At 44.2% G+C, this 13,312-nt stretch overlaps 1 protein-coding gene across 1 annotated transcript; it reads left to right on the top strand.

Moving 5' to 3' along the window:
• Positions 1–10,020: 10,020 nt before the first annotated feature.
• Positions 10,021–10,728, top strand: LOC106422548. Its single transcript, XM_013863339.1, has one exon. It carries the CDS (start codon positions 10,021–10,023, stop codon positions 10,726–10,728), a length of 708 nt encoding a protein of 235 aa, XP_013718793.1.
• The last annotated feature ends 2,584 nt before the right edge of the window (positions 10,729–13,312 follow it).

Raw genomic sequence — 13,312 nt, 5'->3', positions numbered from 1 at the left:
AACGGCTATGTCGATTGGATCTCTTTGTTTTGAAGCGGAGAGAGTTTGGCTTTAGTCTCGAGGTGTTCTTTGGCTCTTTGATGTTGAAGACTATGGCGTTGTATAAAGTTGCGCTCTCATCTCCGGTTATCGTCATCATTGGTGGTTATCTTCGAACGGGTTCATGTTCCGGTGTGGTTCCGGTGGAACATCAGTCTAGATCCTCTGGCGGTGACGCTCCAGTCGATGAAGTTCGGTGGATGCTCGGTTCTAGGGCATGTGTCCATCTACGCTAACAAGGAAACACGTGGATGAGCTTGAGCTGATTCATCATCTTATGTTGAGCTTTTGTTTTTGTAGGGCTCTTTCATGGGCCTCTTTGTTGTTTTTTCTAGTTGGGCCTTCCTAGAGTCTTTGTATACTTGATCTTTGTTCAAATATTATTTAGAGATGACAAAAAAAAAAGGCTAGATGGCTCATATCACAGATACAAAGAACTTGAGTTCGATGATAACCAGATAAACATGAATATCACAGATACATTATATTATATTGGATTAATCTCCATATAGTTTTTCATTAATAATATAACAATATTTTTATTATATTATGCGGATATTTTATATAGTTGAGAAATCCATGAGAAACTATTAGATAAATTTTAACAGGTTTAGGGGTTGTAGTAGGTGCTAAATTTATAATGATTGTTAGTATTTTAAAATTATATAGTTATTGTTTAATACATTCTAACATTCTTAATTAAATCAAGTACTATTGGTTTGTAGATTTTTAAATGACATATAAAACCATTGTCATTCAAAAAGTTTGAGTTTTAGTGATTCTATGATTCTACCAAAATTTAGGGTACTTTTTATCCATGGATTATCCAGGGAAATTTCAATGTTATTCTTTTGGTTACTGAACACTCTCGAGGACTGGATTTGGGGGGAGAAATCAGCTCAATAAGAAACTTTCAGGCTGCAGTTAGAACATGTGATTTGAGAGACCTAGCACATGTTGGTTCGGCTTTCACTTGGACTAATAGCCAAGATGAAAACCCAATCAGCAAGAAACTGGATAGAGTATTGGTCAATAGCAGATGGCTCACTGACTTCCCAGTCTCGTTCACTACTTTTGAGGCAGGTGGGGTATCTGATCATTTGAGAAGTTATACGCTCTTCCAGCCTGCTGCACCATCAACCAAGAAACCTTTTAAGTTTTTCAGTCAAGTGGCTAGTCATCCTCGATTTTTGGAAGTAGTGGCAAGTAGCTGGAGTTCTCTTGCTCCTCTTTATCAATCAAGAACAGCGCTTAAGTTGTTCCATAGCAAGCTAAAGAATCTTAAAAGTGTTCTCGGTCAGTTGAATAGAGAGATGTTTGGGGATCTTCCTTCAAGGGTAAAGCAGGCTTATGAGGATCTATGTGTCAAACAAACTGAAGCGATGAACTCTCCTTCTAAGGAAACCTTTGAAGAAGCCTCTGCAGCTTGGGAACACTGGCATCACATTTATGGCATTGAGGAGCAGTTTTACTTCCAGACGTCTCGCATTCAATGGCTTGGCCTAGGCGACCGAAAAAATGTGTTCTATCATAACATATGTCAAGCCAGGAACTCAAAGAACCCTATCAAACGGATTATAACAGTGGATGGAAGAGTCCTTACATATGTAACAGAGATAAAAACAGAAGCTTCTCTGCATTTTGAAACTTTTCTCAACGGCCAACCAACTAATCTGGAGGAGATTACTGTTGAACAGCTTCGAGATGTGGTTGATTACAGATACTCTACGTTTGATGCTGCAGAACTAGTGCGACTAATTCAAGGAGAGAAGATAAAGAAGGCCCTATTCTCTATGTTTCCAAAAAATTGCCAGGTCCAGATGGGTTCCTAGTCGAACTATAAGGCGGTGTGGCCTGTGATAGGGACAGATCTCATTGTGGCTATTCAATCTTTCTTCCTATATGGTCTGATGCCAAAAGCACCAATGCGACAATGCTTTCACTGATCCCAAAAACCCATGATGCTGAGCGCATGGCTGACTACCGACCTATAGCTTGTTGTAATGTCATCTATAAAATCATCTCCAAAATTCTTGCTAAGACTAAAGGCCACCCTTCCCTCTGCTATTGAACTGAACCAATGCGCTTTTGTCAAAGCGCGTCTTCTCCTCGAGAATGTTTTGCTGGCCACCGAACTTGTCAAGGACTATCACAAGCAAGGGATTTCTTCTCGCTCTGCCATCAAATTAGATATATCGAAAGCGTTTGATACTGTCCAGTGGCATTTCATTGAGGTAACCCTTAGAGCAATGGGTTATCCATACCTTTTTGTGACCTGGATTATGCGTTGTATTGACACATCGGGATTCTCGGTCTCAGTTAATGGGGAATTGGAAGGTTTCTTCTCCATCTTCAGAAGAGGTATGAGGAAAGGCTGTTCACTCTCCCCTTATCTATTTGTTATAGTGAGCAATGTTCTCTCGAAGCTTCTCAACTCTTTTGTACTCAATAGAAGGATTGGCTATCACCCATCATGTATGCCTCTTAAGTTGACTCACCTCAGTTTCGCTGATGATATTATGGTTTTCACAAATGGTTCTGTTGGACATAGACTTTGTCCCCAACAAGGCTTATAAGATAATGGGCTTAGCCCATTTAAAAGGGGGGTCACTAGGAAACCCTAGACCTCTCCTTTCTATAAATAAGGAGCCAACCTCCTTTGAGAAGGTTCTTGGACTCTATTTTGGTCGCTCATCCATCTCTCTCTACTTCCAGAGAGAGAAACACCTCTCCACATGTTTTCACCTAAGCACTTGTGATCCTTTGTTGTAGAACTACGATTGGCTTGATCCCCTTTCGGGGTACGTAGGCAACCCTTCACCGGGTCCAGCTATAATCAATAAACACCTTTTTTCTTATTCTCTCCAAGTTGTCTCCATCCGGTTCAAGCTCAGCATGAAGACTTCTCCTAACCCCACCGACGAGTCCTCGTCTCGTTCATTCACTAGTTTGTTGACAGTTCTCGGTTCAAACAGTTGGCGCCCACCGTGGGGCATGGAGAAGTATCTTCAAGGAAGATTGAACTGGAGTCCGTTCTCTCGTCACTTGACCGACGAGTCATCACTCGATCGACGAGTCGTCACTCGACCGACGAGTCATCACTCGACCGACGAGTCATCACTCGACTATTTTGTCGTCACTCGACTGTTCTGTCGTCACTTGGCGCAGAGCGTTCTCTCGCAGTCGCTCGACTCGATCTGCGCAATCGCTTAGTTCGATCTCTCGCAGTCACTTGCTCGTTCTCTTTACTCGGCGCATATCGATCTCTCGCAGTCGCTCAGATCTCTATCTCCTCCTGGAGTTGACGTGTCGATTCAGCAACAAGGAGTCGCTGAGGCTTATCCATATTTGACGTATCCATCATGGCTTGACGTATCCATCATGGCTTCACGATGAATTGTCTCGAAAACAGTTGACTCGCGCTCTCGCGGTCACTCGACTCGATCTCTCACGGTCACTCGGCGCAGATCGTTCTCGCGCAGTCACTTGGCTCGATCGCGGTCAATCGCTTGCTCTCCTCACTCGACCGACGAGTCGTCACTCGACCGTTTTGTCTTCACTCGACCGACGAGTCATCACTCGATCTACGAGTCGTCACTCGACTGACGAGTCCTCACTCGACCGACGAATCCTCACTCGACCGATGAGTCATCACTCGATCGATGAGTCGTCACTCGACCGACGAGTCCTCACTCGACCGACGAGTCGTCACTCGACCGTTTTGTCGTCACTCGACCGATCTGTCGTCACTCGGCGCAGAGCGTTCTCTCACAGTCGCTCGACTCGATCTGCGCAGTCCCTTGGCTCGATCTCTCGCGGTCACTCGCTCGTTCTCTTTACTCGGTGCAGATCGATCTCTCGCAGTCACTCAGATCTGTCTCTCCTTGTGGAGTTGACGTGTCGATTCAGCAACAAGGACTCGATGAGGCGTATCCATATTTGACGTATCCATCATGACTTCACGATGAATCGTCTCGAAAACAGTTGGCTCGCGCTCTCGCGGTCACTCGACTCGATCTCTCACGGTCACTCGGCGCAGATCATTCTCGCGCAGTCACTTGGCTCGATCTCTCGCGGTCACTCGCTCGCTCTCCTCACTCGACCGACGAGTCATCACTCGACCGACGAGTCGTCACTCGACCGACGAGTCATCACTCGACCGACGAGTCATCACTCGACCGACGAGTCGTCACTTGACCGACGAGTCGTCACTCGACCGACGAGTCCTCACTCGACCGACGAGTCATCACTCGACCGACAAGTCGTCACTCGACCGACGAGTCCTCACTCGACCGACGAGTCGTCACTCGACCGTTTTGTCGTCACTCAACCATTCTGTCGTCACTCGACCGTTCTGTCGTTACTCGGCGCAGAGCGTTCTCTCGCAGTCGCTCGACTCGATCTGCGCAGTTGCTTGGCTCGATCTCTCGCGGTCACTCGCTCGTTCTCTTTACTCGGCGCATATCGTTCTCTCGCAGTCGCTCAGATCTCTCTCTCCTAGGGAGTTGACGTGTCGATTCAGCAACAAAGACTCACTTGACGTATCCATATTTGACATATCCATCATGGCTTCACGATGAATTGTCTCGAAAATAGTTGGCGTAGATCGTTCTCGCGCGGTCACTCGACTCGATCTCTCGTGGTCACTCGACTCGATCTCTCGTGGTCACTCGACTCGATCTCTCACGGTCACTCAGCGCAGATTGTTCTCGTACAATCACTTGGCTCGATCTCTCGCGGTCACTCGCTCGCTCTCCTTACTCGGCGCAGTATAATCTCTCGCAGTCCCTCAGATCTCTCTCTCCTCGCGGAGTTGACGTGTCGTTCTGTCGTCACCCGATCGACGAGTCGTCACTCGACCGACGAGTCGTCACTCGACCGACGAATCCTCACTCGACCGACGAGTTGTCACTCGACCGTTTTGTCGTCACTCGACCGTTTTGTCGTCACTCGACCGACGAGTCGTCACTCGACCGACGAGTTGTCACTCGACCGACGAGTCGTCACTCGACCGACGAGTTGTCACTCGACCGACGAGTCGTCGCTCGATCGACGAGTCGTAACTCGACCGACGAGTCGTAACTCGACCGACGAGTCATCACTCGACCCTTTTGTCGTCACCCGACCGTTCTGTCGTCACTCGATCGACGAGTCCTCACTCAACCGACGAGTCCTCACTCGACCGACGAGTCCTCACTCGACCGACGAGTCGTCACACGACCGTTTTGTCGTCACTCGACCTTTCTGTCGTCACTCGGCGCAGAGCGTTCTGTCGTCACTCGGCGCAGAGCGTTCTCTCGCCTCGATCTGCGCAGTCGCTTGGCTCGATCTCTCGCGGTCACTCGACTCGCTCCCTTGCGGTCACTCGACTTGTTCTTCATGGTCACTCGACTTGCTCTCTCGCAGTCACTCGGCTCGGATCGCTCTCTCGCAGTCACTCAGATTGCTCGCAAGTCTCGAGCATGACGTGATACTGCGAAGACACGTCCACCCGTGACGATTTGATTGTGATGGTTTGCTCGTGGCGGTACGTTCATAGATGATGTCTATGGCGACTTGTCTTTGGAAGTTTGTCGATTGACACTTCATCTATGACAACTTGCTCCGGTGGTTCAGAACACTATCCTCACAGATCGTTCGCTCAACCATCCTGGAGTAAGAAGTCTGATCGGAATCAAAAGTATGTCGATGATAACTCGCCCGAGACGGTCCGTCTATGACACTTCATCTATGGCAACCTAACAATGACGGCCATTTCATGATAATCGTCTGCGACATGGGTAAAGCACTGAGTCTATTCTCTTATAAACCCTCTTCATAAAATTCATTGAGATCAACTCCATCTCTCTCAACGAACTGGGGGGCTTACTGTTGGACATGGACTTTGTCCCCAACAAGGCTTATAAGATAATGGGCTCAGCCCATTTAAAAGGGGGGTCACTAGGAAACCCTAGACCTCCCCTTTCTATAAATAAGGAGCCAACCTCCTTTGAGAAGGTTCTTGGACTCTATTTTGGTCTCTCATCCATCTCTCTCTATTTCTAGAGAGAGAAACACCTCTCCACATGTTTTCACCTAAGCACTTGTGATCCTTTGTTGTAGAAATACGATTGGCTTGATCCCCTTTCGGGGTACGTAGACAACCCTTCACCGAGTCGTCACTCGACTGTTTTGTCGTCACTCGACCGTTCTGTCGTCACTCGATCGATGAGTCGTCACTCGACCGACGAGTCCTCACTCGACCGACGAGTCGTCACTCGACCGTTTTGTCGTTACTCGACCATTCTGTCGTCACACGGCGCAGAGCGTTCTCTCGCCTCAATCTGCGCAGTCGCTTGGCTTGATCTCTCGCGGTCACTCGACTCGATCTCTCGCGGTCACTCGACTCGCTCCCTTGCGGTCACTCGACTTGTTCTTCGCGGTCATTCGACTCGGATTGCTCTCTCGCAGTCACTCAGATTGCTCGTAAGTCTCGAGCATGACGTGATACTGCGAAGACACGTCCACCCGTGACGATTTGATTGTGATGGTTTGCTCGTGGCGGTACGTTCATAGATGATGTCTATGGCGACTTGTCTTTGGCAGTTTGTCGATTGACACTTCATCCATGACAACTTGCTCCGGTGGTTCAGAACACTATCCTCACAGATCGTTCGCGCAACCATCCTGGAGTAAGAAGTATGATCGGAATCAAAAGTATGTCGATGACAACTCGCCCGAGACGGTCCGTCTATGACACTTCATCTATGGCAACCTAACAATGACGGCCATTTCATGATAATCGTCTGCGACATGGGTAAAGCACTGAGTCTATTCTCTTATAAACCCTCTTCGTAAAATTCATTGAGATCAACTCCATCTCTCTCAACGAACTGGGGGGCTTACTGTTGGACATGGACTTTGTCCCCAACAAGGCTTATAAGATAATGGGCTCAGCCCATTTAAAAGGGGGGTCACTAGGAAACCCTAGACCTCCCCTTTCTATAAATAAGGAGCCAACCTCCTTTGAGAAGGTTCTTGGACTCTATTTTGGTCTCTCATCCATCTCTCTCTACTTCTAGAGAGAGAAACACCTCTCCACATGTTTTCACCTAAGCACTTGTGATCCTTTGTTGTAGAAATACGATTGGTTTGATCCCCTTTCGGGGTACGTAGGCAACCCTTCACCGAGTCGTCACTCGACTGTTTTGTTGTCATTCGACCGTTCTGTCGTCACTCGATCGATGAGTCTTCACTCGACCGACGAGTCCTCACTCGACCGACGAGTCGTCACTCGACCGTTTTGTCGTCACTCGACCATTCTGTCGTCACTCGGCGCAGAGCGTTCTCTCGCCTCAATCTGCGCAGTCGCTTGGCTCGATCTCTCGCGGTCACTCGACTCGATCTCTCGCGGTCACTCGACTCGCTCCCTTGCGGTCACTCGACTTGTTCTTCGCGGTCATTCGACTCGGATTGCTCTCTCGCAGTCACTCAGATTGCTCGCAAGTCTCGAGCATGACGTGATACTGCGAAGACACATCCACCCGTGACGATTTGATTGTGATGGTTTGCTCGTGGCGGTACGTTCATAGATGATGTCTATGGCGACTTGTCTTTGGCAGTTTGTCGATTGACACTTCATCCATGACAACTTGCTCTGGTGGTTCAGAACACTATCCTCACAGATCGTTTGCGCAACCATCCTGGAGTAAGAAGTCTGATCGGAATCAAAAGTATGTCGATGACAACTCGCCCGAGACGGTCCGTCTATGACACTTCATCTATGGCAACCTAACAATGACGGCCATTTCATGATAATCGTCTGCGACATGGGTAAAGCACTGAGTCTATTCTCTTATAAACCCTCTTCGTAAAATTCATTGAGATCAACTCCATCTCTCTCAACGAACTGGGGGGCTTCCTGTTGGACATGGACTTTTTCCCCAACAAGGCTTATAAGATAATGGGCTCAGCCCATTTAAAAGGGGGGTCACTAGGAAACCCTAGACCTCCCCTTTCTATAAATATGGAGCCAACCTCCTTTGAGAAGGTTCTTGGACTCTATTTTGGTCTCTCATCATCTCTCTCTACTTCTAGAGAGAGAAACACCTCTCCACATGTTTTCACCTAAGCACTTGTGATCCTTTGTTGTAGAACTACGATTGGCTTGATCCCCTTTCGGGGTAAGTAGGCAACCCTTCACCGAGTCGTCACTCGACTGTTTTGTCGTCACTCGACCGTTCTGTCGTCACTCGATCGATGAGTCGTCACTCGACCGACGAGTCCTCACTCGACCGACGAGTCGTCACTCGACCGTTTTGTCGTCACTCGACCATTCTGTCGTCACTCGGCGCAAAGCGTTCTCTCGCCTCAATCTGCGCAGTCGCTTGGCTCGATCTCTCGCGGTCACTCGACTCGATCTCTCGCGGTCACTCGACTCGATCCCTTGCGGTCACTCGACTTGTTCTTCGCGGTCACTCGGCTCGGATTGCTCTCTCGCAGTCACTCAGATTGCTCGCAAGTCTCGAGCATGACGTGATACTGCGAAGACACGTCCACCCGTGACGATTTGATTGTGATGGTTTGCTCGTGGCGGTACGTTCATAGATGATGTCTATAGCGACTTGTCTTTGGCAGTTTGTCGATTGAGACTTCATCCATGACAACTTGCTCCGGTGGTTCAGAACACTGTCCTCACAGATCGTTCGCGCAACCATCCTGGAGTAAGAAGTCTGATCGGAATCAGAAGTATGTCGATGACAACTCGCCCGAGACGGTCCGTCTATGACACTTCATCTATGGCAACCTAACCATGACGGCCATTTCATGATAATCGTCTGCGACATTGGTAAAGCACTGAGTCCATTCTCTTATAAATCCTCTTCGTAAAATTCATTGAGATCAACTCCATCTCTCTCAACGAACTGGGGGATTTACTGTTGGACATGGAATTTGTCCCCAACAAGGCTTATAAGATAATGGGCTCAGCCCATTTAAAAGGGGGGTCACTAGGAAACCCTAGACCTCTCCTTTCTATAAATAAGGAGCCAACCTCCTTTGAGAAGGTTCTTGGACTCTATTTTGGTCTCTCATCCATCTCTCTCTACTTCCAGAGAGAGAAACACCTCTCCACATGTTTTCACCTAAGCACTTGTGATCCTTTGTTGTAGAACTACGATTGGCTTGATCCCCTTTTGGGGTACATAGGCAACCCTTCACCGGGTCCAACTATAATCAATAAACACCTTTTTTCTTATTCTCTCCAAGTCGTCTCCATCCGGTTCAAGCTCAGCATGAAAACTTCTCCTAACCCCACCGACGAGTCCTCGTCTCGTTCATTCACTAGTTTGTTGACAGTTCTCGGTTCAAACAGGTTCCCCTTCTTCAATGAATGGTACTCTGGAATTCTTTGAGAATTTTCCTTGAATCTCTGGCTTATGTGTGAATATCTCAAAGTCTACAGTCTTCGCTTCTGGGTTGGATAAACAACGTCTAGAGGCTGCGGCTCTTTCTGCTGGATTCTCGACTTCTGCGCCTATCAAGTATTTAGGCTTACCCCTCACCACAAAAACGATGACTAAGCATGATTATGAGCCCCTGCTTATTAAAATCCGAGCTCGTTTTCAAAGCTGGACAAGTAGATACCTCTCTTTTTCTGGTCGCCTCACACTCATTAACTCAGTTATTGCAAGCACTACGAATATTTGGTGCTGAACCTTTTGTTTACCCAAAGCTTGTATGGAGGAAATTGAAAGCATGTGCTCAGCTTTCTTGTGGAGCTGCTCCCATAATGATCACACCAAGGCTAAAGTAGCGTGGAAGGATGTATGCATCCCCAAGAAAGAAGGAAGACTAGAGATAAGAAGCATTATTGAGGTAAATATGGTGTTCTCGCTTAAACTCATTTGGCGCCTGTTTAGTGAAACTAACTCTCTCTGGGCGGCTTGGGTAAAGGAATTTCTGCTCCGACAAGAGTCTTTCTGGGATGTTAGTGACACATGAATGGGATCATGGGTATGGCGGAAGCTACTGAAGCTCCGGCCGGTTTCACGGCAGTTCATTCGTATGGAGGTTCATAAGGGTCAAACGGTTAGATTCTGGATAGATCCTTGGCACCCTTTGGGCCGACTAATAGATATCACTGGTGCAGTTGGTACCCAGAAGCTTGGTATTCACAGATCAGCCCGAGTATGTGAAGTATGGGATGGGATTACATGGAACTTCCGCAGATGCCGTGATAGGCAGTTATGCAATATGATCCAACAGATCGAGCAACACCATTTGGATTTTGATCTCTCAACCCCTGATATAGTCTTGTGGAAGAATAACTCGTCTGATTATCGGGAGTGGTTTTCAGCAGTGGATACATGGCACTTAATTAGGCCTATGCGTCCTACACAGGATTGGAGTAAAGTGCTTTGGTTCCCTCAGGGAATGCCTAGGTTCTCCTTTATAACATGTCTTGCTGTGAGAAATAGACTATCTACGGGGGATCGTATGAGGGTTTGGGGTCACATTCAGGGTTGTCTCTTCTGTGGTGAACCAAATGAGTTTTGGGACCACTTTTTCTTTGCTTGCCCTTACACTTTTATGGTTTGGATTGAGGTGGTAGGAACTTTGTTGGGAAGAGATCCGGAGCCGGACTGGGAGAACACTTTGGATCACTTGACACACCACCGGTTTGATTTCCTTACTTCCATCCTCGTATGACTAATGTTCCAAGTTACTGTCTATATGGTTTGGAGGGAACAAAATGATAGGAAGCATTTGAAGAATCCGAGACAGGCCAGCCAATTTGCAAAGATCATAGATAAGACCGTGAGGAACAGGATCACGTCCACAAAGTATACTCAGAAGCCACGTTTGAGAGGCCTTCTACAGCTTTGGTTCAGAGCTCACATGTAGATTCATAGCTCTGAATTTTTTCTTTTTTTTTGTACATAAACATTATATTTTTTGATGACTAATAAATTTAAAATTTCATCAAAAGAAAAGAATTCTTACCATTTTAAGTCATAAAGAAATTTTTTTAAAATATTACATATATCCTCAAGATTCTTAATTGACTGTAGTAGAATAGTTTCATCTGCTTTTTAAATATGAAAAACGATTTAATACTCTTTATAAATTTAACAAATTTTTTGATTCTTAAAATATATCACCTTTGCCTAAATTCATCTCCAACAAACCCCCCCCCCCCCCCCCCCCCCCCCCCCCCCCCCTACTTGTGATACGTATATAATACAATTTATATATTTTCTTTGTTTCTAAGAGATAAATATTTTTCTATTTTCTATATATTAAGAAAACACATGAAAGTTGGATAATAAATATGTTATTTTCTGGGATTAACTATTTTCAATTTAAAAGAAATATCAAAAATATTTTTTTGTAAAAAAGTTATCTTATAATTTTATAGATTGCAAGAAATTCATGTGTATACATATCATCAGGCCCGGCCCAAAACAAATATGGATTGGAAGCAAAATAAAAAATTAGGGCTGGTTACATATAAAAAGTAGGAAATGGTAGTTAGACATATTCAAAACCAGTAGCTCCTACACATTAATCCTAACCATAAACCAACTATTCTACCGAAGCTTTTGTTGAAAAAAGCCGATATATTTGATATTCTATGTAGGGCCGAAAACACATGCTTCATTTGCTTTTATCCAAGGCCGAAATTGTGTATCATATAGTGAAGCTGCGCTAACTTGTTAAACTTATTACATTTTCCATTTCCATTATTATAAGACTTTCCAAAAACTAATCAGTTATACATAATTCTAGCATTATATCATGACCAGTGAAGAATACAGTATAAACTATATATTTGTTTATACTGATAGAAAGATGATGGCCACATTTATCCTCATCTTCTTTGGAATGGCCCAAATTATGAGAGATTTCTCATCATGGAGAAAAACACTACCTAAAACAAAATAATCATTTTACACTTTTAAATGACAAACTAGAGTTTGATCCGTGCATCCGCAAGAGTATTTGTTTAATAGAATAAATATATGAAATTAATGTAATGGTTTCACAAAAATATGTATGTATGGATGTTTGTTCCATTTATAACATATAGCATTTATGACAGATCAATAGTGTTTTTAATTGTCTATAATATTTTGATTACTCATATTGTGGTTGATATAAAACTAATCAAAATGATATGTTATTTAGCATATTCGTCAATTAATATTTTTAACAATAGTAACCATTTTTGATGTATTTATTTATAAATTAAAACACCAATTATTATATTTAAGTATATTAAGTTGCATATACTATTATTGTATAGCAATTAATTTATCTTCACATTAAGCATGCTGATATATTATATTAAATTATAAATGCATGCAATTTTTCTGTTTTTTTAATTTATAATATATTTACTAATAAATATTATTAACATTTTCATGCTTGCATTGCCAGCAAAATGCCTACTAGTTCACTTTGTTGATCGCTTTTAGGATAACCACAACAGCGACTTGAAATAAATTTGATAAAAAAAATCTGAGATATATAATTTTTAAACTGAGATGAAAAACAAGACAAACAAAAAGAGAGAAACACAAACAAAAAGAGAGAAATAGGTTATTTTTGTTTCCTTTTTTCTTAAAAAGGAATCGAAGATGAAGATCAGCTTTACAAAGTGGAATATGCAAAAGAATGATAGTCCAGGTGAGAAAGTTGTCTTTAATTTTGAGCTATCATTCAACTCAACTACTTTTGCTTTTCACTAGATTTTTCAATTATTTAGCTAGATTCATACAGATAAATGGTATATCCAAAGAGACCTACAATTTAGAGAAATCGTCTCAAATAGTTTCAAAACAAAATTTTGTTTTCAAACTACTCGTATATCTTTTTTTTTATCAACAACAAAGAAAGACTCAGTCAAGATTTTGCGAACCGAACATGTAACTTTGTGTCTATATGAACCCCGAAGGATAGTTGCTTCCGAGCATTGCGTGCCAGACTGTTCGTCTTTGTATTTTTCATTCGGGGTACATGTATGAACTCTTGAGTGACTAAAACTCTCCTTTAGGATCTGAATATCTTCCAAATAAGTTGCGAAGGCAGGTCATTCTTTTGGTTCCGAAATCATCTTCACCAATTGAGAACAATCCGTTGCAAATGCTACGTGGAACTTTCTTAGATTCCTCATGCTTTCTATTGTCCAGATGAGGACTTTTAATTCCGAGTGAAGGAGTGAAAGGCTGGCTCTTGTGTTCGTTGCCCTCATCAGTCTATCAAATCCTTCTAATGTACTATACCAACCTTG

The sequence above is a fragment of the Brassica napus genome, chromosome C6, assembly GCF_020379485.1.
Source record: "Brassica napus cultivar Da-Ae chromosome C6, Da-Ae, whole genome shotgun sequence".
Classification (NCBI taxonomy): domain Eukaryota; kingdom Viridiplantae; phylum Streptophyta; class Magnoliopsida; order Brassicales; family Brassicaceae; genus Brassica; species Brassica napus.
This window is presented reverse-complemented; position numbering and strand designations above follow the sequence as displayed.